At 44.8% G+C, this 23,310-nt stretch overlaps 2 protein-coding genes across 5 annotated transcripts; both read right to left on the reverse strand.

Moving 5' to 3' along the window:
- Positions 1–2,312: 2,312 nt before the first annotated feature.
- NAT14 (N-acetyltransferase 14 (putative)) lies at positions 2,313–8,061 on the reverse strand. 3 transcript variants are annotated; one of them, XM_020807401.3, is made up of 3 exons: positions 7,890–8,061; positions 5,676–5,809; positions 2,313–4,091 (listed from the first exon to the last, which is right to left on the reverse strand). In XM_020807401.3, the coding sequence occupies exons 2-3, from the start codon at positions 5,754–5,756 to the stop codon at positions 3,546–3,548; spliced, it is 627 nt and encodes a 208-aa protein (XP_020663060.2). In that variant the 5' UTR covers positions 5,757–5,809; positions 7,890–8,061; the 3' UTR covers positions 2,313–3,545. The 3 variants fall into 3 exon arrangements, with proteins under 3 accessions (XP_020663060.2, XP_020663058.2, XP_072860586.2); XM_020807399.3 differs by having other exon boundaries at positions 5,676–5,871; positions 7,890–8,058; XM_073004485.2 differs by having other exon boundaries at positions 5,676–5,861; positions 7,890–7,991.
- Positions 8,062–11,915: 3,854 nt separating this feature from the next.
- Positions 11,916–18,460, reverse strand: ZNF628 (zinc finger protein 628). 2 transcript variants are annotated; one of them, XM_078378121.1, is made up of 2 exons: positions 18,325–18,460; positions 11,916–16,469 (listed from the first exon to the last, which is right to left on the reverse strand). In XM_078378121.1, exon 2 carries the CDS (start codon positions 16,448–16,450, stop codon positions 12,839–12,841), a length of 3,612 nt encoding a protein of 1,203 aa, XP_078234247.1. In that variant the 5' UTR covers positions 16,451–16,469; positions 18,325–18,460; the 3' UTR covers positions 11,916–12,838. The 2 variants fall into 2 exon arrangements, with proteins under 2 accessions (XP_078234247.1, XP_020663044.3); XM_020807385.3 differs by having other exon boundaries at positions 11,916–16,466; positions 18,325–18,441.
- Positions 18,461–23,310: the final 4,850 nt, after the last annotated feature.

A 23,310-nucleotide genomic window follows, 5' to 3' on the forward strand; every position in this document is an offset into this window, starting at 1 on the left:
GACTGCAGCTGTCATTGGCTCTCATTGCTTCTACAGAAGAAATACTGATAGCAATTCAGATACTGAATTAATATTACTATGCAGCCAAAAAGTGTCTACTGGAAAGCAAGATGGAATTGCTTGCAGTTTCAGGCATATACGTATATAATGAGCCTCCCCAAAACAGAGTAAGAATTAAACATGCTTAGTGGTTGCAGAAATGCTGAGTGCCTGTAGTGGGAATGCAAGACAAGCAAATAAGCAAATGTTCAATGCTGCAGCCGTTTGTTGCTGTCCCATGCATCCAGAAGTGCTGATGAATTTGGTGGGGAATAAGAGTTTGTTGTCTAGTTATAGTATGCCAGATCTAACTACTTGATGCCTGAGGAGAGGATACGCCCTCTCCCACTGGTGTCCTCAGATACAACTGTTTCTGTTCTTTCATACAAGCAAATACCTACCATTCACTCGTCATCTGCAAGTACAGAGAATATAGCTGAGAATAGTACAGATAAAATTTCTTTGCTACACACGGCACCCCCTACTAACAGGCATTGTAAAGCAATGTGCATGGATATACTATGGCCTCCCCCTTGGGTCCTCCTTCTGTAGAGGTACACCTTCCTGCTGATAAGCTGAAGCACTTCATGAAGTGTTTTCGTGTGCACAGAGCACAACGTTTACTGTCTTTGCTGCTCATTTAGCACTTCAGGCTACTGTGTACTCCTGGTGAGGGACCAATACAACAAATCCGGCTAGACCTAAATAGGAAGGTGAAAGCATCATGTGCACACAAGTGATGGTTTCAGCTGCCACCGTGTCTTGACCAGTTAAATCCTGAATAGCTTATTCCCAATTTATCTAATATGATAAAGTACCAAGGAGAGCTTTTGTAATTTCCCCTTTGTAGGCTAAACTATGAGGGCTATTCCCACTGTGCTGGATAGAGTGCAAGACTAAGGAGACAAAGATTCAAATCAGCACTCACCCAGGGAAACTCATTGACAGGGCGGTGCCACAGTCAACCACTCAAATGTCTCCCGTACCTCAAAAACCCTCCTAGGACTGCCATTAAGTTGGAATTGACTTGAAAACCTATTAAAAAGTTGAGCTACGTGCTCCACACAAACAAGAGAAACAAAGCTGCAGTGGTTTCTTTCTGCCACATCAGGGGCTGGCAACCTTCAGAGGTTCAGCGATGCACACACACCCCTGTCAAGTTTGGAGGGCTGCGCCCAAGCCCACAACCCCCCTTTGCCCAATTTTTCTTATAAAATGTAGATAAAATTGGAAGTGCACTGGGACCTCATAAAGTGGTGGAGGTCTCTCAAAACAGGGCAGAATAGGGCCCCTTAGAGGGCACATGAGGACATTTTGGGAAATAATATCAGTGGGGGTGTGTGTGCAGGAAGATCACATGATATTCATCCTGTGGTAAGTAAAAGCAGATTTGGGGAAGGAACAATTCAAACCACATGAACGCTTAACCATTCCCTTTTATACTTGATTCTAACCAAGAGATCACTTGACGGATGAAGGGGCAGTAAGGGGAACTCAAAGTACAAATGGCTTCAGATGGGCAACTTAAATTGGTTTCTGCTTCAACCAGTTTATACAGCCACCATAAAATTTCCACTGGCCTGGAATGCATAATTTATCTTCTACACAGCTGTTGTGCTTCATTACAACTATACATGCCACAAAGAGCACTGACACATGCTTTTCAATGTAGCATGAAAACAGAAAGCAACACAATATGGATATACATGCCCACTCAAGTCTAAATTATACTGAGCTCAAGGGGATCTGCTCGCAGGAAAGTTGCCTTCTTCTAAACTCATCTACTAGGGCAGTGGTTCTCAACCTTGGGTAACCCAGATGTTTTTAGACTGCAGTTCCCAGAAGCCTGCACCACTAACTGTGCTGGCCAGGGTTTCTGGGAGTTGCAGTCCAGGAACACGTGGGTTGTCCAAGGTTGGCAGCCACTGTACTAGAATGTAAACCATGCTGAACACTGTACATTTACTTCCGAGGAAACATTCATATGATGATTCTCCCTGAGCTGAAATGAAGGTGATTATGTATTTCTTTCCTTCACTCATCCTACCTAGGTACTCAAATATACACAGGAGACTCGTCTATCAAACGATCACTAGACCACCAAAAGCTGTAGTGTGCATGTCTGTCAAATAATTTAACAGACAGAAGCTGAATGTGATGCGTAAAGGGGTTAATTGGGGGTTGCTCTTTACAAAATAAACTGCTTGCAAACAAATTTGCTTGCTGGACTCTTTAAAATTTGATTGCTACATGTCCTCACCACCTTAGGTGACTACATGCGGAGAAAAGTAGGAAATAAATAAATAAATAAACTAATAAATATGGAAGTAAGACAGTGGAAACTGCTGGACAGTTCAACATCCCGAATGTCTTTGTTAGCTATCTATGTCGACTGTTTGCTTGCTAAGGGCAAAATTAATGTTGGTATATAGTAATGACATCTTAGAGGCAAACATGCATTTAGGATGATACGCAGGGGAGTGAGCCTTTAGAATGTGCTATCAGCATTCTGGTTGGTTAGTAAAATGAAAATAAATTCTAGACAGTAAGTTTCCTGGGGCAGGGGCCTGTTAACTTCTAAAGAGACATGCAGACCAAGGGCATGGTACAGTGGTGCCCCACTTGACGATTACCTCGTTATACGACGAAATCGTTTGACAAAGATTTTTTTGCGATCGCTATTGCGATCACAAAACGATGATGCTATGGGCAATTTTCATTTGACAACGATCAATTCCCTGCTTCAGGAACCAATTTTTCACTTAACGACAATCAAAAACAGCTGATCGTCGGGTTTTCAAAATGGCTCCCCGCTGTGCAAAATGGCTCCCCGCTGTGTTCAGGACGGATTCTTCACTATACAGGCACTGGAAAATGGCCGCCCTATGGAGGATCTTCGCCGGACGGTGAGGTATTTCCCCCATTGGAATGCATTGACCAGCTTTCAATGCATTTCAATGGGGTTTTTTATTTCGCTTGACGATGATTTCGCTCTACAGCGATTTTGCTGGAATGGATTATCGTCATCAAGCGGGCCCCCACTGTATATGGTAATCAGTACCAAACATGCTCATTTTACTCAGTTTCCAGAATGAGGTTACCTTGGTTTAAAATTTGGATGTGTTTTGCATTGATGATACACAGCCTGACCTCAGGAAGAACACAGGGAATGGATTTTGATCGTTCTCATTTCCCAAACTCCAGGCTCATAGCCTAGGATTGAAATCGCTATGTCACACTGAGTGTGAATGACATACTAGGATCAGTAGATTGTAACAGACAATCGTTCCTCTGATTAGCTTCACATTCATGGCTGCAGAGTCTTCATTTTCCAGGGAAAGAAAGCCACCTCGTTTTGGCAAAGAACTGCCCTGTACGTGGGCTGGCAGTGACTGTTTCTGGAGCTCTGTACTTTGTTCTTTGGGGGCAAAATTCTCCATAAGCCACGTGCTGTCCTCTCCCTGTTTTCCTAGGTAACTTGGTGGGTAGCTAACTGACAAACATAGCTACAAAAGCTCCTTGATGAACTCTTGTTGAATGGTGTAACCCAGCCACTGACGTCCACCACTCACTTTGTAGCCAGTGTTCTCAAAGAGCCCAATTGCCGCTTTGGTGACCACTGAGACCTGGGCCACCAAGAATTTGAAGCCCTGGGCACGAGCCTGATTCTCCAGGAAACTGAGGAGGCGACGGCCTATACCCGAGCGACGGTACCATCTGCTGACAGCCAGGCGCTTCAGCTCAGCTGCGCCGGGATCCCCACTCCAGGGCTCCAAAGCTACACAGCCACACACATCATCCTCATCATACACAGCCACCCAGATCCCACGCTGGCCTACATTATAATACGCATACAGATGCCTCAGATCCGGTGAGCGCCATAGCAAAAGTTTGAGAGCCACTACGGTGAGCACCACTGGCAGCACAAGTGCCACCACAAAAGAGTTCAGGAAGAAACGCAGGCCGCTGCTCACCACCGCCATTAGCAGCAACGCCAGCGGCCTTGTCAGGACATACAATATTAAGCGGTTCTCTGTATCCTTGAATCCATCCTGTGGGAAAAGAAACAGGAAGATATATGAAATTAGAGTGCTAGGAGGGACTTAAATAATGACGATCACCCTGAAGTAGGACTTGTTCTGTCTAAGGCATTTTCCAAACATGCTTCCCCCCCCTCCACAAGCTTCAAGGGGAAAATAAGCACAGGTCCTCTGTGACAATTTGCATGGAGTTAAAATAAAAGCTAGGTAATGGAAACAACCTTAAAAGCCACCATTTGCTGGCATTGGGGAGGTTGCAAATGGCAGAATCATTCTATATTTTCCACATCTTAATTCTGTTCTATTCATTTGGCAATGGTGGACTCCAAAAGGGAATGTGAAGTTGGAAACAGCATACCCCACTGAAAACTGTACCAATGGGACCCCTCGACTGCTTGTTCCATTGGGGGGGAACAACTCCCCTACTCAGGAAGCGTTCGTCCTCATTTATACATAAAATCACTTTTGGTAACAATATTTCATATTGCCTGATCCTAGCTGGAAAGGATTATCAATCATTCCTTCTCTTCTTGAAAATATTAAAAGAATATTTTAGGAGAGACTGATAGTCACTGAAATTTAACTGCCTCCTTCTGGGATCCAGAACAAACTTGCCTGAAGGCATTTTTTGACGCTTTAAAAATATGCCTTCTCTCTTTCTGCCTCCACCTCTGTCTCCATATACATACAGAAATAGTCTGTTCCCACAAACGAGAGGAGAAAAATCCCTTACAGTTGCATATAGCAGCAAATCATGCACAGTAATAGGCACAGTACCTTTTTCATGAAAGTTCATGATAAAGTATTTTTTTTAAATCCTAAAGCCACCACAACCCTTGATATCTGTCTGTTTTTGCTATACTTTTTAGGAAAGCTTGTTTAATGTTACAGATCTTCTCCTTGAAGCATTCTAGAGAAGCTTCTGAGGAACCCCCAAGCTCAGTAAGAAAAAATAGTGTCATTAAAATAGTAGTTTAGTCTAGGAGGCTTTAAAGTTATAGATAATACAAGTACTGTACTATTACCTGCTAAACTGGACAATGATGCTCTTGTAAAAAGGCTCAGGTACAAAGACCAGTAAAGATACTGACAATCCATTTGTAAACTAGTAATCCGAAGTAACGTTTTTGTTAAGAGAGACATATTCCATAGGTCCATCCCACAGTACAGGAATGGACATTGTGCAGCCCCCAAGAAAGGGGTGGATAAAAATCAATGTTTTTTTAAAAATCAGTTTAATTCATGATTTAAATTTTTCATTAAATTGTCAAAAAAAACCTGATTTTTAAAAAAACTTTAAAATGTAATTTAAATCAATTTGATTTAGAATCATGGAATCAATGAGTTAGAAGGGGCCTGTAAGGCCGTCGAGTCCAAACCCATGCTCAATGCAGAAGTCAAAGCAAATCTGAGAGATGGTTGTCCAATTTTCTCTCAAATGACTGCAGCATTGGATTGTTCACCACCTGCCAAATCCACCCTGCAAAATCTGGAGGCAACATGTTGCCCACTCCTGCAACAGACAGTTCTATAAACTAAGGGAAAAAAAGAAAAGAGTTTATGCAAGCAAAACAATCTTCTTCAAGTGTTTCTCACCTTCAGAAGTTCCAAGACTATTGGTGCTTCATCCTCTCTCATTTCTCTGATAGCCAGTTGCTCAGGTTCCAGGGTAGGCATACTGGCAGACGGTGAAAAGGGCACCCAAAAAGGAAGGAAACTTCAGATGATGGCTGATTAGTCCATGATGAGAGGTTGGGATTGATGAAGAAAGTGTATCACTGTCTGGAAATGTCTTGTAAAAATGGGGAGAAATATTATTTGAAGCACGTTCTATGAACCTTGGCATCCATGGATAATTCGTGTTAACAAAACAGCCAGGCAGTCAATCTTCAAACAACTCATTCAGATCAATATGGTAACTTGTTTTTTCTCTTCTTTACCACATGAAACTAAACCTATATTATCAAAGTAATTAACACTTTCTTGTTTTAAACTTCTTCTTTTTTAGTTATGTACTGTTAGTCTTGACTGTATACATTTTGGAATAAATTGTCAAGCAACATACAAAACAGATGAATACAGCTGAAAAATAATCAGGAAAAGATGAGGGACAATCCATTTGGAACCCTTTTGTAAAGGAGAAAGGGTGTTTGGGGAAAGAGTAGCTCGAATTAATATAAGTACAGAAACTCGGTATACAGCAGCAAGCAGAATTGAAAATATTTTAGATTTCCAAAGTAGACATGTTAGTCTTATTCAGCATGTTGGCAAAATTAAAGGTGAAAAAGAAGGGGCAGCGAGAGAGAAAAAGCAAAATAGTGTGGCATTTTAAAGACAAACAGATTTATTTCAGTGCGAGCTTCAGATTCCCTGTGTCTGAAGTACATTTGGTCCACAAAAGCTCACAGTGAAATAAATTTGCTAGTCGCTGCAATATTTTGCTTTCTCTCCTTCCCCCCTTTAATAATGCCATTTTCTTTCTGATGCAGTTCCTTCATACCTGGATAAAATTAGTACGGTACTCCTTCCTGCCCCACTTTCAGTTTACTGCATTTTCATGCTTTGAAGCAGGCATAGGATGCACATAGTCCTCCTAATGTTGGACTGCCACTCCCATCATCCTTCCAAATGGGCTACACTGTTTATGGATCATGGAAGCTGCAGATGAACAACAGCCTGCAGGACCACAGATTGTCGAAAAGTTGCAAAGTAGTGAATACCTTGCTGAAAAGCACAGAACTGCTTGTAGAAATTGGCAATCCAGATATTAGGAAATTTATTATAAGATATACCGCAAGCTGCTAACAGTCATGGTTGCAGGGGAAGTATTGTTATACATTATTGCTTTGATTGGATTTTTAGTACTACTTGTATTTTCCATTTCTCAGAGTGCCCTTTTTGTATACTTACTGATCTTTGCTTTAATATTGCCTGTTAAGTTCTAAGATGTCTCCTTATTCATAGTTTTAAATATTGTCTTTTAATGATGCTAGCCACCGTTATATGCTCATTGTTTTCAATCTTAAATATTGTCTTTCATAGTTTGTAAGCCACCTTGGATCCTTTTCAAGGAGAAAGGCAGGGCAAAAATATTTTTTAAATAAAATAAATACATACATAAATATTCTTTCTCAGCAGTAGATTCATTAAATGGCTTTAGTCAAGCCCATCTTCTTTGTGATGAGTTTCCCTGTCTGTTAAATGAAGGCCAAAACTAATTGCATAAAGGAACCTGTATGGTGTCACGTATAGAGCGGTAAACATGGTCTCCGGAGACCTGAGTTCAAATCCCTCCTCAGCCATGGAAATTCACAGATGGCAAGGATATGACCAAACCTTAAACACCACATATACTGTATGTTGAAAACCCTATTAGATGCAATTTGACAGTACATCCACAGCTCATGTTTGGAAACAAATTAAATGGAGAGCGTAGGATGTATTTTTAAAAAGGGTTATATTAAATGAACGGTGGCCATTTTATGAACAATTAATTCCCAGCCAGGATCCTTCCCCCCCCCCACCTCGCTTTACAATTGCTGAGCAATGTGCATAGGCACCAAAATAGCAGCCAGCATAGCTTTCCCTCCTCTGCTCAGAATACAGTCCTAATTTAAACCAGTTGCACGGAAACTGTAATATCCGGTCGTCTCCCCTTGATGAGAAGGGACAATTCTACCATAAACTCCAGCCTGTAATGAAGCGACCTGGCAAAATATTGGAGCCACACCCCTCCACAAAAATAGAAACGCCCAATTTAATCCCGAACCATTCTCACTTTCCCCCCTCCTCCCCAGACAATGGACTCACCCAGCCTCCAGGCTGTAGCCGCCAGCACCCCTCCAAAGAACAGCATGGAATTTCCCCGGGTCTCGCGCAGCACTCCCCCGCTTCCCGCCCACCGGGGGGGGGGGGAATAACAATACAGTTTCACGACAGAGGCCTGGTACTCAAACCTACATCCCTTTGCAGACCGCGTCTCGCTTCGTATGCGCATGCGCCCTGCGTCTCACCTTTTTTTTTCGCCCCCTTCCCTTCCTACACAACCCTTAGTAACTGTTGCTAAGGGGGCGAAACGAGGCCTCTAGTGCTGCTCGGAACCTGCTGTATAGTAGTTGTCAGGAGTCCTCACTCCCCTATGCTTTGCAATTGTTAAATGAAAAAGGAGAGTGTGGGGACAGTGCATCTTCCCTTTCGTATTGCTTAGGAAACACCTGGCTTCACATTTCTATATGATCGGATTCTTGTGCTGTATCAATTTTCTGAGGCGGGAAATATGGCAGCAAGGGGAAAGCTGCATCTGTTAATATACACCTGTTATAAAACTGTTAAAGGCCATGGAGCTGTTGCTTGTTCGTCCTCCCCAAGAGCTTTGGCAAGGGAGGTACAGCCTGAGTTTGGCAACATACTGTTAAGGCAGGAAACAAGGATTTTATGGTAGAGAAACTTTATTCTGAGCCTATACCTTTGGATTCCTGCACTGAGCAGATGGGTGGGCTCGATGGCCTTATAGACCCCTTTCAAATCCATTACTCTATGATGCTATGCTATTTCCTGAAACCTTTGGGGCTACATTGAAATGAGTAATAATTTCTAGAATGAGGAACATGGTGGTGGTTTTCTTTTTCCTTGCTCATTATTGTAATAAAAAGGTACACCAATCTGATTTTTGTCTGTACTACATTGCATATGAATTTCCTTTTTATACGCAATTGGTTGCTGGCCAGCATCGAGAGTACGTGTGGGTATGGTGTGTAAGAAAAAACCTAGATCCATAGTCCATAACATTTAAAAAACCTAGTGTTTAAAAAGCTGACAGAGGCCTAGTATATAGTACTACCTGTATCAATAACCTGTTCCACTCTTTGCTACACTGTGTACAGGTTACTCTTTGAAAATATTAATATATTGCCACAACAAGTTATGTTTTTGATTTTCCCATTTTCCCATATTATGTTTGCATTGTGCAGCTGGAGAATGTACACATTCTCTTCTGGTCTGTTATTTACTTCTGAATATGATCATTTGACTAGTCAAAAAGGTCAAGCAAACAGCAGCAGTAACAACACTATAGTGACATCATAAACCATCATGTGATGTGTGAGGCATTCCACCCCTTATCACATGCAGTATTTATGAATAGCCTTAATACCTACAACCCCACGGGGCAATAGTTTAACTTTTTTAATGCCTCCTAATTACTTTTGACAGTTGCTACAGGCTCTAGGGATGTTTGCTTTCCTTTAGTAGTGCCTTCTCCTAGTTCTCCGCTGAATTAGAAACCAATGTATCATACATTAAAAGGAGCAACATAAGAGAAAAAATGGCAATCACACAGAAAAAGAAATGGCCTGACCAAGCTTTGCTTAATTTGGAAGACAGCTACTGGGAAAGCATGAAAACACTGAGGCTAATTTGCTAGCCACATCCAGGTTTGTCTTTTTGCCCAGTTCCAAGTGGATGCTCTATGAATAGCTTTTTAATGCTGGCTCCTGCCTCTGCTTATACCATAGGCTGTTTGGCCTCTCCTCAAGATGTCAGAAACCACTGGCCCACCAAGACTCCCTGGTCTGCACCTTCAAACCCGCCCAAACCTCAACTCTGAATCGAATGTGTTGTCAGCTGGTGGAACGGGAGCAAGACTTACCAGTTCTGGGGGGAATAGGAATGGATAGAAGTGAACAGGAAAACCTGAATTGCTAGATTCTGCTCTTGACTGGAAACATTGTAAATTAAAGGGATGTCTGCAAGACTTGATTTGAACCATGAAATGTAACAGCAGATTCTCACAGCTATTTTACATTCTACAGTACGCTTGGACTCAGCCCTGGAACATGGGAAATGATACTGAAGGCAAAAATATCTCTGAACATAAACCATCTCACCAACAAACTGAAAAATAGTCTTGCACATCTGACATTAGTAGACAGCCCAGTGTGTGGCGTCCAAATATAGTTGACAGTCACCCATCCCTATAGGGTTTGCTGTGGTGGTGGTGGTGGTGGTGGTGGTGGTGGTGGTGGTGGTGGTGGTGTGTGTGTGTGTGTGTGTGTGTGTGTGTGTGTGTGTGTGTGTGTGTGTGTGTGTGTGTGTGTGTGTGTGTGTGTGTGTGTGTGTGTGTGTGTGTGTGTGTGTGTGTGTGTGTGTGTGTGTGTGTGTGTGTGTTTTAAGTCTACAATATCTCATTTCTGGGGATTGCTTGAGATACTTACATAAACTTTGTATTTCTTACTCCTAGCAACATTTAAGAGCAATGCTTAAGAAGCCAATTTACAACAAAAGGCACATCACAATAAGGGGTTTGGAGGGGAGCAGGGAATCTTTGGTAATTGGTAAATGTTAATCTACAATTCCCACCATCAATTGCCATTGGCTGTGCTACATGGGGCTCAGGGAAATTACAGACAAAAACCTTTGGAGACAGAAATTCTTCCACCTTAGTTCAGGAGATGTCAGACCAACAAATCATCCATATCAATACTGTACATGGAAAGTTGGTCTTAATAGGTAGCCATGAATGTTTCTTCATCTGAAAATTTACATTGCAAGCATACAAACCTGAGTCAGACTTGCTTTTAGTAAATGGATGCTGTCTGAAATAAGCAAGAAGCACCAATGTATATTACACTGTCAGTTTATGCAGACATACGGCTTAATACACTCCTGGCACTTGTATTGAGACAATATCCTAGAACATTCTGAGAGCATCTGAAAAGTATTATTCTGTGGAATACTCATCTGCAAGATTCCTTGAAGACATTTTGAAAACCACTGCATGGGTGTGGCAGCTTGGAAATGTGAATAATCTATTAATTACAAATGTTCAATATTATTGGGGGGCAGAATCCAACTGTTTTATGCCTTCACTCCCATCATTTGATAGACTTTCTTGGAGCATTTTCAAATAGCTAAGGATCCTCCTACCATCCTCGCTGAGTCTTCTTATATGAGCAGTATCTACTGGTAAATTCATAGGTGATTTGCGATAAAGAATCGGTTTTTGCTGTTATCTGCTACTGTTTGTGACTTACAGTGATCCTATGAGTTAATGTCTTCTGATTAGTACCCTGCTCAAATCTTGCAAACAAAACACCATGGTTTCCTTCAGTAACATTAATCTCTTGTTAGAGCTTCCTCTTTTCCTACTGCTTTCCACTTTTCCTAACATTGGATATTAGAACAATAGCTTTTCCAGTGAGTCCAGTCTTCTCATGATATGCCCAAAGTAAAGGTCAGTCATTTTGAGGTGTTTTTTTAATTACTAGTAAAATTACAATTAAAACTGTTCACACATCTGGCTTTGCTACTGTGTTTCTCACCTGCAGATATTTTAAGATGACTGCCTTAACCTGCCATTTGTACAGCTCATGGTCACTTCTGGAGTTGCATGTTAACACTCCTATCAACAATAACTAAAATAAAGTTCTGTACTTTTCACAGGATGTGGTGGCAGGATGAAACAGCTTTGCCCTGTTACTATTCTCCATTTGGAGCTTAAGGAAAGAGCTGTCCCTAACTAGTTCAGCATATGCTCTGCCCCAGGTCTGATCTCTTGACATTTTTGGGGACAGAATGCAGTCTGAAATTCTGGCAAGCCACTGCCAGTCAGTACAGACACTACTAAAGTAGAGGAACCAATGGTAAGGCTGCTTCCCATGTTCTGTGACTCTCTTCATCGGGCCTGGGCATCCTCTTGTCAGAATGCCAGTAATGCTAAAACCCAACAAGAACTTTTAGTACGTAGGTACTGCACAGGCCTAGGCCTGGACACGTGATGGGAGGAAAAATACTGCAAGTGAAACAGAGATGTGCAAGACTAAAGAAAGAAGGCAAAGGTGCTTCAAAGCAGTCTTTTATTTTCCTTTTAGGCCCGAAAAATCTGGGGCCCTCTTACGTTTTTTAGCACCAGGAAGTGGGGTCCACTCAGGAAGAAATGTGGTTCTGCACACAGTGAGGGAGGGACTGTAGTGAGGAATAGGACTTAACTGGGAAAGACAGTGTGGCTGCAAGATGTAGGCCGTGACTGCTTATAGGCCTTCCTCCTACAGCATCCAGAATGAATGGAAGACTCCCCAAATTCTTTCCCCAAATTCTGTTACACGAAAAAGAGCATACACTGTTCACTGCTCCACAGCACTCTGGCCCAATGTTGTAACATAAAGGGGACCGGGGAGAAGCCAAACATCCAAATGCAATCCACCAATCACATTCCCTGTCTTACGCGGTGAGAAAAGACAGACATCCTGGCTGTCATGCGTAGTCTTTTATCCATCAAGCTGCAGAAATCTGGATCTTGCCAAAACCAAATATTTTAAGCACAGAGGAAAAGGAGAGGTGGATCTGGGACAGAAGGATGGGACTGGCTCCTCCTTCCTGTCATGCAATACAGACAGACATGTGCTCAGGGAGACATGGTGGAGTATCACTGTGGCTGCAGGGAGAGAAGCAGCAGCAGCCTACACGTAAGCATGGTTGGGAACAACCAGAGGATGTGATTCAGACCTGCAGCCATGAGTTTGAATTAACCGCTATTGCACCAAGAAAGACTTTGTCTTGAACAACCCAAATCCAGTTCAACTGGACAGCCGACAACCCCATCCAAGAGTCTTGAAGTTACCCAGATAGGAGCCACCCTGCCTGGTGACAATTAATCACAGCAGCCACGAGGAAGGGCTCACCCATCTCAAGTGCTTGTAAGAGAATGACTCGGTCCCAGCAGATGTTCCAAAATAGATCTCTGTGTGGGGACACCACTGCTTTCAGAAAGTGTGAACAAGCTGCATGCTGGGGACTGTCTGCACAATCTGAATGGAGGGCAGGCCTTGGGACGTTACTGGGCTTTGCAGAAGCTGCACCATTTGGGAGCTGCTGCTGTTCTCCACCGCAGGCTGAGTGCTGTCGGGGCTGCTGACCTGCAGTGTGGGCACACTCTCCAGCACCTGGAGGGTCTGTTCTCCTTGCGCACTGCGGATGATCAGGAGGTTCTGCCCAGCCCCTGAGCTACCTTCAGGAGCTTGAAGCTGAAGGCTAGGCAGCTCCTGCACTGTCTGAATATTCTCCACCTCCTGCACACATAATCGGGTCTGCTCCCCCCCAGCCCCTCTCAGCACCAACACATTCTGAACCCCTTCCTCAGTCTGCAGAGTCTCAAAGTGCATGTCCTCTACCCCCTCGAAGCTCTCCACTTCACTCACTGGTCCCAGAAGTTCTTCCCCTGGAGAATTCTGGACTACAATTAGATTCTGGCTTTCCTCTTCCATGTTGGGTCCTTCTTGGAGGTCCACCTCGGAGAGCTCCTGGGAGCTGGCCAGAGCAGTCCCTTCACTCTTTTCCTGAGGAGGGCCCAAAGTCCGAAGCTGGACACTGGCCACTTCCTCTGAAGGCTGGAGCTGCTGCCTTTCCTGGGAAGACACCAAGCCCTGGATCTGAATCGTGCCATCCAGCTGTTGGGAAGGTGAGAGAGCCTGGATTTCAACACCGCTCATGGACTGATTTGAAGGGGACAGGTTCTGGATTTGTAGAGGGCTGGACTGTTGGGGAGATGGCAACGTTTGGATCTGAAGGGGGCCTGCCTGTTGTGAAGGCTGGAAGGTTTGGAGCTGGAGGGTCCCTACCTGCTGGGAAGATGACACAGTCTGGAATTGCACAGTGTTTGCTTTTGGAGAAGTCTGAACAGTCTGAAATTGCACCTTAGCAGTTGAGGGAGAAGTGGGCAGGCTTTGGAGTTGCACTGTGCCTGTCGGCTGGGAGGTGGGCAAACTTTGGATCTGGAAAGTGCTCTTGGGGAGAGGCAGGCTTTGGATCTGCACAACGCCAGGCTGTTGAGAATGGAGGAGTGCCTGGATCTGAACTGTGCCCGTCTGTGGCGGGGCCGGCAGGGCTTGAATTTGCAGCGTGCCTCCTTGCTGAGGAGCAGGAAGGCTTTGGAGTGGTTGGGACTGGGGCACAGTTTGAATCTGGATGGCTCCTGATGACAGAGTGGCCGGCACGGTTTGAATCTGCACGGTGCCCGTCTGCTGTTCTGGCAGGCTCTGAAGGAAAATAACATTCTGTCCACTAGCCTGCAATCCTGCTGTCTTTTGGATCTGCACATTTGGGAGGGACTGCATGTTAGGCCCAGTAGCAACAGGCAAGAGAATGATATTCTGGCTACTGGGCGCCGGTGGTGGTGGTACAGGCTTCTTGCTCTTACTTTGGCGGAGTGGGGTTGCTTTGATAGGGGTGGCAGGAGTACCTGGCAAAAGGGTAAAGCTGGCCGAAGTGGTAGGCGTTGCTGATACCACCTGGGAACTAGGGAGCAAAATGAGTTTGGTGGGTGAATTTTGGGGTGGTGGTGGAGGTGGCGGCTGCGGCTGCTGTACACTGGGGATAAGTTGCAAGCCCTGTGCTGTTTGCACCAGCAGGAAAGTCTGGGTGTTGGAAGGAACCGCTGGGGCTGGGCTGCCACTCAACTCCACGTTCAGAGTGGCCTGCATGTTGGGTATGATTTGTACCTCCTGGGTGGCAGTAGGTGAGGCTGGTGCTGGGCGACGGGCTGCCTCGGTACTGCCGTGGGTACGTAAGTGTCTCTGTAGGTAGGAAGCCATGACGAAAGCCTTGGAGCAAACCGGGCACTGGAAGGGGCGCTCTCGGGAATGGGTGCGTCTGTGCAGTGCCAGGTTGGAGGAGTGAGTGAAGGACTTGCCACAATCCCGGCAATAGTAAGGTCTTTCGCCAGTGTGTACCCGCTGATGCTGCCGGAGGTTGGACGTCTGGGTGAAGGCCTTCCCGCAGGTCTGGCAGGCAAAGGGACGCTCGCCGGTGTGCAGCTGCTGGTGCCGCCGAAGGCATGAGGTGTTCTTAAAGGCTTTCCCGCAGTCTTGGCAGGCGTACGGGCGCTCGCCGGTGTGCTGGCGCAAGTGGTACTGGTAATGAGAAGCCCATTTAAAGGCCATCCCGCAGGTGGGGCAGGTGAAGGCGCGCAGCCCCGTGTGCACGCGCTGGTGGATACGCAGCAGAGAGGAGCGCTTGAAGGCTTTCCCACACTCATTGCAAGCATAAGGACGCTCTCCTGTGTGGTCGCGCAGGTGATAGCGCAGCCCGGAGGAGCCCTTGAAAGATTTCCCACATTCTCCACAAACATAAGGTCGTTCAGGGGGTGGGGGAGGGGGCGGAGGAGGTGTCACAGCGGCCGCGGGCAATGGCTCGGCTTGTGCCGGACAGGTCACCTCAGCCTCCTCTAGTCGTTGTTCAGCTGGGGGATGGGAACGCTGGTGGCCCAAGAGGCTGGCTAGTGCCGGGAAAGAGCGTTCACACACCATGCAAGTGTAGGTGCGATCAGAGGAATGCTGAGTCTGCTGGTGCCGTGTTAACCCTGCCGTGCTCTTGAAAGTCTTATTGCACACAGAGCAAGCCAGGGAGGGAGCAGGAGACGTTACTGATGCCGCTTCTTCCTGCACTGCCATGGCTGGGGCTGGGGGTGGCAGAGGCTCTGCTGGGGCCAAGTGTGATTCCTGGTGGCTCAGCAGCTGCTCCTCCAAAGGGAAGGTGAGATGGCAGATGCTACATCGAAACAACATCTCGACCGTTGTGGTCGGTTCTTCCAGGAAGAGCTGGGCTGGTGGTGCAACGTCGGCATGAGTCTCCAGGTGGCGCTGCAGGTAGCTGTCAGACGCAAAAGCCTTTCCACAAATCACACAGGTGTGGGCAGGGCGGGCAGCGTGAGCCGATCGGCAGTGCAGCGCCAGGTTAGAAGAATGGGTGAAGGCCTTCCCACAGTCCTGGCACCGGTAGGGCCTCTCGCCAGTGTGCACCCTGAGATGCTGCCGCAGGTTGGTAGACTGAGTGAAGGCCTTGGCACAAATCGGGCAGACGTAAGGGCGCTCACCCGTATGTGTGTGGCGGTGCCGACGCAAGCTCGAGGAGTTCTTGAAGGCCTTGTCACATGCCGGGCAGGGGTAGGGCCGTTCCCCAGTATGCTGCCGTAGGTGATACTGGTAATGAGAGGACCATTTAAAAGCCAGGCCACACTGAGCGCACTTGAAAGCGCGCAGACCTGTGTGCACGCTCTGGTGGATCTGGAGCAAGGACGACCGTTTGAATGCCTTACCACATTCACCACACTTGTATGGCCGCTCACCGGTGTGACCACGCTGGTGGTACAGCAAGGCTGATGACCCCTTGAATGCTTTAGGGCACTCCGAGCACTTGTAAGGGCGTTCGCCTGTGTGAGTCCGCTGGTGGTGGATGAGGCGGGACGACCACTTAAACACTTTGCCACATTCCAGGCATTCATACTGGTGGTCACTACCGCTGCCACCAGGGCCACTGCCTGAGGGGGTCACGGCCGGCACGGCTGCTGCCTGCATCTCTAGCTGCTGAGCTCCCACCATGGTTTCGGATTTTCACCTGCTGGGAACAGAGACAGAGATGTACAGCAGGCTCACAATCCTCACAGATTTCAACCTTGCACTGCTTCTCACTTCTCTTGTTCTTTGCAAGGAACATCTGCACACAGTAAATTTACCCTCATTTTCACATGCAGTGGCAGCTGAAAGAACTAGCATTCATCTTATACACTCCAGGAGTTAGTTCTTCACAAAAAAATGGATTAATTTCTTATATCAGTTTTCTTAAGGACATCTTATATCTTGCAATTATCAACCCATACCGAGGGGGTGAAATCACCCTGTACAGATTTGCTACTTAAAGACAGTTGATCCTACAGTTCTCAAATAGGTGTGTGCTTCTGTCCTGTCAAGTCAATGTTGACTTATGCCAATCGTTTTCAAGGTTTTCTAGGTAGAAAGTTATCCAAAGCAGTATACTATTCCCTTTTCCAGGGGATATCCTGGGACTTTACAGTTTGTCCAAGGCCACACAAGGCTGGCTATTTTGGGATACAGGTACATGGTGAGGAATTGAATTCCCAACCTGTGGCTCTACAGCCAGATACCCAAACCACTGAGCCATACAGCACAGTGTATCACTGAACAGGTTACAATGCAATATTTTAATGGTTTCCACTAGAACAGAGGCATTATCATTTATTAGCTATTTACCCTCCTTTCCCCTTAGCGAGCTCAAGCATAGCTTGTCTTCTTTCTACAGCAAGGTAGTTAAGACTGAAAAAGAATGACTTGCCTGAGCTTTTGTGCCTCACTAAGGAAGAAATTTGGTAAATCCACTCTCACTCCCAAAGTCAGAGATCCACTGAAATGAATGAGGCCTGTTGATCACCATGTATGTAAATTGCATTAAGTTTAATAGGTCTCTTGGGTCCATAATAAAGCCAAAAAAGTGTATTAGTTTAGTCACTGTTTATTTATAACAATAATAATCATGTGCCATCAAGTCAAGTCTGACTTATGGAAACCCTTTACAAGGTTTTCTAGGCATACAGCACTCAAAAGTGGTTTACTGTTCCCTTTTTCTAGGGGTGCCCTGGGATTGTGCAGCTTGCCCAAGGCTACACAGGCTGGAATCGAACTCCCAACCTCTGGCTCTGCAGCCAGATGCATAAACCACTTAGCGATCCAGCCAGTTAAAATATTTACACTCCCTCTTAAGTCAAACATTGGATTTTGCTGTGTAGTTTGAAGAAAAAAGAGGGTGGCAAGAGGAGGCTGAACCAAAGGAGCATTTCCTTTTTAGACAACCCCTCCCCCTTGTCATCTCTACAATATTATAAGAGACCCCACAATCTTTTCCAGTTGCCTAAACCTACGCAGGGGGGAGGACTCTCTGTGCGTTTATCTGACTCACTGCTCCTCACAGCGCCATCAGAAACAAGGCCAAGGATCCCGCGGAACTTAAAAAAGGTTGACATTGCCCCTGTGCGAAAATTCAGGAAAAAAATGTAAAAACCACTATAAACCTGCCCTTTGCACAGCTAATCCTGGATCCCTATTTCACACACGTGGTGAGAGTTCCCCAGGGCATATACCGAATGTATAGCCTTCGTTTCTACCGTTATGCGGGGGCTGGGGGGGCCTACGAAATATCTTGCAGGGATGAACCTCCGCGCCTTTAATTACAAACGCCTCCACACAGTTCCGCTATACATCCGCTTTCGGAACCAGACTCTTCTATCGGAAGGCAAAAATACCTACGCAGTTGAGACATGCCCCTTTAAGTAAGAGACTTCCCCTTTAAAGGATCTGAGTTTCCCCGCCCCTCCCCCTTCGTTGCCGTTCGGCCTCGCGATGTCTTTTCTCTCCCTCCCCCTCCCCCTTCCCTCTCCTTCTCTCTGTTTTATTTTCCTCACCTGGGCGGCTTTTTTTCCTCCCTCCGCGCTTCGCCGCAACGAAGGGTTAATGGGAGGGGTACGGTGGGGCCCGGGGGGGAGGGGCCCCCGCTCCACCCTCCCAACGGCCGCCGGCGCGAGACACCCAACCTTTACCTCGCTCACACTAACTGCTCGCGACGGCAAGCTTCCCCACCCCTGGGCCGTGCTGCCATTGGCCACCCAGAGGATATTGGGAGTTGTAGTCCGAATACCTCTCCCGCCTTCTCGGCCACTGGCACACGTGATCGCGGAGGAGTTTTGGCATGGGCTAAAATTGAGGGAAAAGGCGAAGGAGGAGGGAGGCGTATGACGTCGTAGTTGCTCTTTTGACGTCATTGCTGTTGTGCAGGAGAAGTGTTAAGGATTTGAAGTAGCATTTTACGTCCGTGGAAAGTGGTAGATTATTTGTCATAAGTGTCTGTTCCTTAGAATCTTAAACATCATCATCTTAATCTTACAACTGCAGAGCTGAAAGGGACCCACCCTATGGACCATCAAATTGAGCCCCAGCCGACACAGGGGTCACTCGAACCCGGAACCTCTGGCTCCACAGCCGGATTCCTAAACCCCTGAGCTATCCAGCAGTTCTTATGTATTGATGCTTAAAAAGTGGTTGATAATAATGTGAAACAAAATGGCCAGTCTCCTCAGTATAATTAACGTGTTCTACCATTGTTGTTCATGACAGAGGTTCTTATATCCTTTTACAGCACAAGCTCATATGGAATATAACAGTATATAAAAGAGGCTATCACCCCACTGTTCAATACCCATTGACTCTTGTCAACCAAGCAACCAACCACAATCCCTGTGTTTTGATGCTGTGTTAAATCTATTTCTTATATCTAATGAAGTGGAGTGGTCCACAAAACTGTTAAAATATGACAATCTTTTAGGTGCCACCAGGTTTAATTGATTTTGTTTGTTTGTTTGTTTGTTTGATTATTTATTTATTTATAATGCTTGCACAGACTAACAAGACTGAATACTGCAGCTAATGTCTTGATTTTAAAGAGATACATACTAAACATACTGTATTCTGTAAAGGCATGGGTGCTACATTTTTATTTTACCTCTTTGAAACTGAATTCCCACACGGGTAGAAGCCCTTTGGTTTACAACAAACAGTGAAAAAAAGTATTCAGTCCACAAATTAGTCCCCTATCCTCAATCAAAACATGAACACATTGATATACCCTAATTGTAACTTAAGGATATTTGCAAGCGGGATCTGAAGGCCTTGGAAATGGGAAACCCTGACATCTGAGCATTCAGCCTGGAGGCAGGCGGTATATCACAGCCTCTCCCAATTTGAAGAGGCCTTTGTCCAGCAGGCCGAGGCAAAGAGGCAGACCCAAAAGCAGCAAAATCAGGGAGCTAGACGGGGTACAGATTGTATTTGTCTTCAGTGTGGAAGGGATTGTTACTCTCGAATTGGCCTTATTAGCCACACTAGACACTGTTCCTAGTCCTCCATACAGAGCACGTTACCATAGTCTCTCGAGACTGAGGGATGTCTAATCAACCTTAATTTCCACCAAAAGTGGATACATTGGGACAGTTCCATTCTGTTTAGTGTAGGTAAACAGAGGTACTCCACTAATTGTACCCAGTTTGGTGGATAAAATGATGGACTAGGGCTCTGGAGACCAGAGTTTGAGTCCCTACTTGGTCATGAAAACTCACTGGGAGAGTGGAACTGGTACAACCACTCCATAAATATCTCACCTTGAAATTCATGTTAGTGTTGCTATAAGTCAATTTTGACTTAGCACATAACTAATTTCTGTTTAATAATAGCATGCCATCCATCAACAACAGCATAAGACAGAATTTTCTTTGAAATGTAGCAAATTGCTTCATTTGTTTGCATATCCGTTTTCAGGCTCTTCTGTAAATGCCATTCATGGCTCTGCGTGCAGTGCAGTGAGCAGACTAAAAAGGTTCCTCTTGTCCCTTATGATGCGTGGATTTGATAATTCCAACCAACAGAGGTCAACAGCCTCCTGTTTATGCTATGCTGAGGACGGATTGCTGACAAAATAGCAGCCTCAGGAGGAGGACCTGAATGACCTGTTGAGTTGTCCTTGCAGCTGACTGGCATCTTTTGGACCAGCCTGAGCTTCTGGTGCGCTGGACCGGGCCCAACATTCCACAGGACTGAGGTGTGAGAGCAGATGCCCAGCATTGTTGACAAGAGATTATGCAAACACTTTTTTTTCTGTTACACAACCTTCCGCTGGCTGCTCCTCTGAACTGCTAGCGAAAGAATCATAACATCAGTTGCAAATAACCTAGGAGAAAAAGGATATGTGGCCACTGACCTCTGGATCAAGTGGGGTTGAAGACTGATTGGTTTCATACATTTATATAAATTTTTCCCAAGGAGGTTCATGACTCTCTTCCATGTTATTCTCATAATTTTGTGAGTTAAGTCAAGCTGAGAGAGAGAGAGAGAGAGAGTCTATGCATTTGCAACACTTTGTGGTTGTGGACATTCGTACTTGGCTCTCCCCAGTCCTAGTCCAACCTCTGTACGACAATGTTCTCAGAAAACCTCCTGCTTTTTATCCTATGTTTATTTTGCTATGTAGAGATGCTACACTTTTGAAGGAAGGGGGAGCAGATATCACAGATATTTATATTCATAATAAAAATGTATCTACTCTTTCTCTTGGTGTAGAGGGAAAGAGAGAGAGGGAGACAACTCTGTGCATGTGGTTTTGTGTTACACTGGTTAACTCTAAAAGAAAACTCATGCTATTATGCTTTAAGACTGAATGCTGCAGCTAATGACTTGATTTTAATGAGATACATAAGTCTACTCTGCAAAGGCATGAGTTCTACATTTTTATTTTCCCCCTCTGAAATGAATTCTCATACAGGAGTAGAAGCCTGTTGGTTTACAAGAAAAACTGAACTCCAAAAAATAAAGTATTCAGGCCAAAGATTAGTCCTGTATCCTCAATCAAAACATGAGCACATTGATATATCCTAATTATTTGTTTTAAATTGAAATTTGTAATTTTATGATTTTATATATTTTTATACTGTTTTGTTTTATTTTGTAAGCCGCCCCGAGTAGACATGGTCTAGAGGGGCGGGGTAAAAATCAAATAAATAAATAAATAAATAAATAAATAAAATAAACCTTAATTTCCACCAAAAGTGGATACATGGGGAAAGTTCCATTCTTTGAACAGAGAGAGGGGAAGCTCCTTATTTTGGATTAATCAGATTAAACCCAAAAAGACTTTTCTCCCCTAGATACAGAGCAATTGGACTGAACTAGTAAAACTGCAAATTGTGGAAAGGGCTGTACTGCAAATCCAGCATTTGTAGATTACAACATTATCAAATTCTGTTACTTTTCAGCTGTTCCACAGAACTAGTACTGTAGAGGGAGGGAGTTGGCAGGTGATATTATGCTGTGTTTACTTGAACTGAAAATTACCATAAGTCTAGCTGGTCTAATTTAGGCTAGGAGACAAGGTGTGGTGAAGGACTCAAAGGCATTGAAGGGCTGGCAGATCCAGAGTTCTGCATATGATTTATTGTGTGATGTTCCCGGACTGCTAACGCCAGTCACACCCACACTGACCATGTACTGAGGATGTAAATCAGAGGGAGGAAGAAATTCCTGGAGTGGTTCCAGGAGCAGATTTCAAAGTGTTTTGTGGGCTTGATTGCAGCAGGACAATCTGTTGCAGATGGGTGAAGGGGTGACTAGACAGATGCGATAGCCATCTGCCCGAATGCATTTCTATTGCAAGTAGTGGGAGCTTTCTTGCTTGCCCTCTGGAAGCTTGGAGTGGCTTGCCTGAGTCTTGTTAGGCTTAACCCTAATAATTTCAGAAACTCCCGTGCCCTCACGCCATATTATAATCTCTCGGGCTGTCTGTAGCTGCAGCCTACTATGGTGGACTTCTCACTAGGAAAGGTGGCAAGCTTTGGCTGAGGTTTACTCCGATGGGGTAGATTTGTCTTGTGAAAAAATTAGCCTCTGGGAACTTTAAAGTACAGGGATTCTCCGTTGGTATGGTGTAGCTACCAGGGTTTTGAACTTCAACCGTAACAATTCCAGTGTCAGTCCAAAAATTTAATTTCCTGAATATTGGACAAAGGTTAGGATAAAAATGTAAAACCTTTCCAGGGCTGTAGGTAGCCATGTTAGTCTGTTGCAGCAAAACCAACAAGGAGCCTCATGACACATTAAAGACTAGTTAACTCTCGTAGGTGATAGGGGGCAAGGATGAGGTTCTGAACTTTACAATTTAAGACAACACATGCTATTTGATTCACATTTGATTCACATGTACTTAACATTCATAATCAGCATTTTACACAAGTAATCATACCTTGTACCTGTAATTGAAATATGATTTCTTACTATTTCCTTACTATAATGATAGTCTACATACATTTTGTATCTGTACTTTATATGCATTTTCTATAGTCATTGTATTTTGTATTCTATAGTCAATGTATTTTGTATTCTCATTTCATCTCAAAGTAGTACTCCTGACCCCTCCCACTTGGCGCTCACAGAAACATTCCTACATTATCACACAGCTTTGTGAGAACGAAGGCCAACTCAGAATAACTCCTTTTCACAGCGTTTCAGGCAAAGACAGTAACATAGATGGCTCATAATCTGTCATTAACATATTTAAAGATAAGCTGCACAACGGGTCACACAAATTCACAAACTTGGCAGCCACAAACTTGGGACAAATTGGATATTTTCTTCCAACTATCACGGCCAATAGGATGAGCCAACAGACATCCATAGGATTCAGGAGACCAATAGGAGATGTTGTGCTGTACTGTCCTTTGTGTAAGAAAACTTATAAAATGCTTTTACCAATGCATGATGGGGCTCCCGATCCGCCTTTTAGGGACGGGGCCCAGTTATATGTTTAATAAATTGGCTTACATAGACTGATTGATGTACTGTCTTTATCT

This window comes from Pogona vitticeps, chromosome 6 (assembly GCF_051106095.1).
Source record: "Pogona vitticeps strain Pit_001003342236 chromosome 6, PviZW2.1, whole genome shotgun sequence".
Lineage (NCBI taxonomy): Eukaryota > Metazoa > Chordata > Lepidosauria > Squamata > Agamidae > Pogona > Pogona vitticeps.

Bases quoted from the DNA above. Each gene is read 5' to 3' on its own strand.
- NAT14 (XM_020807401.3), bottom strand. From the start codon at position 5,756: ATGCCTACCCTGGAACCTGAGCAACTGGCTATCAGAGAAATGAGAGAG. The intron at 4,092-5,675 runs GTGAGAAACACT...CTTTTCCCACAG, and splicing joins TAGTCTTGGAACTTCTGAAG to GATGGATTCAAGGATACAGA.
- ZNF628 (XM_078378121.1), bottom strand. From the start codon at position 16,450: ATGGTGGGAGCTCAGCAGCTAGAGATGCAGGCAGCAGCCGTGCCGGCC.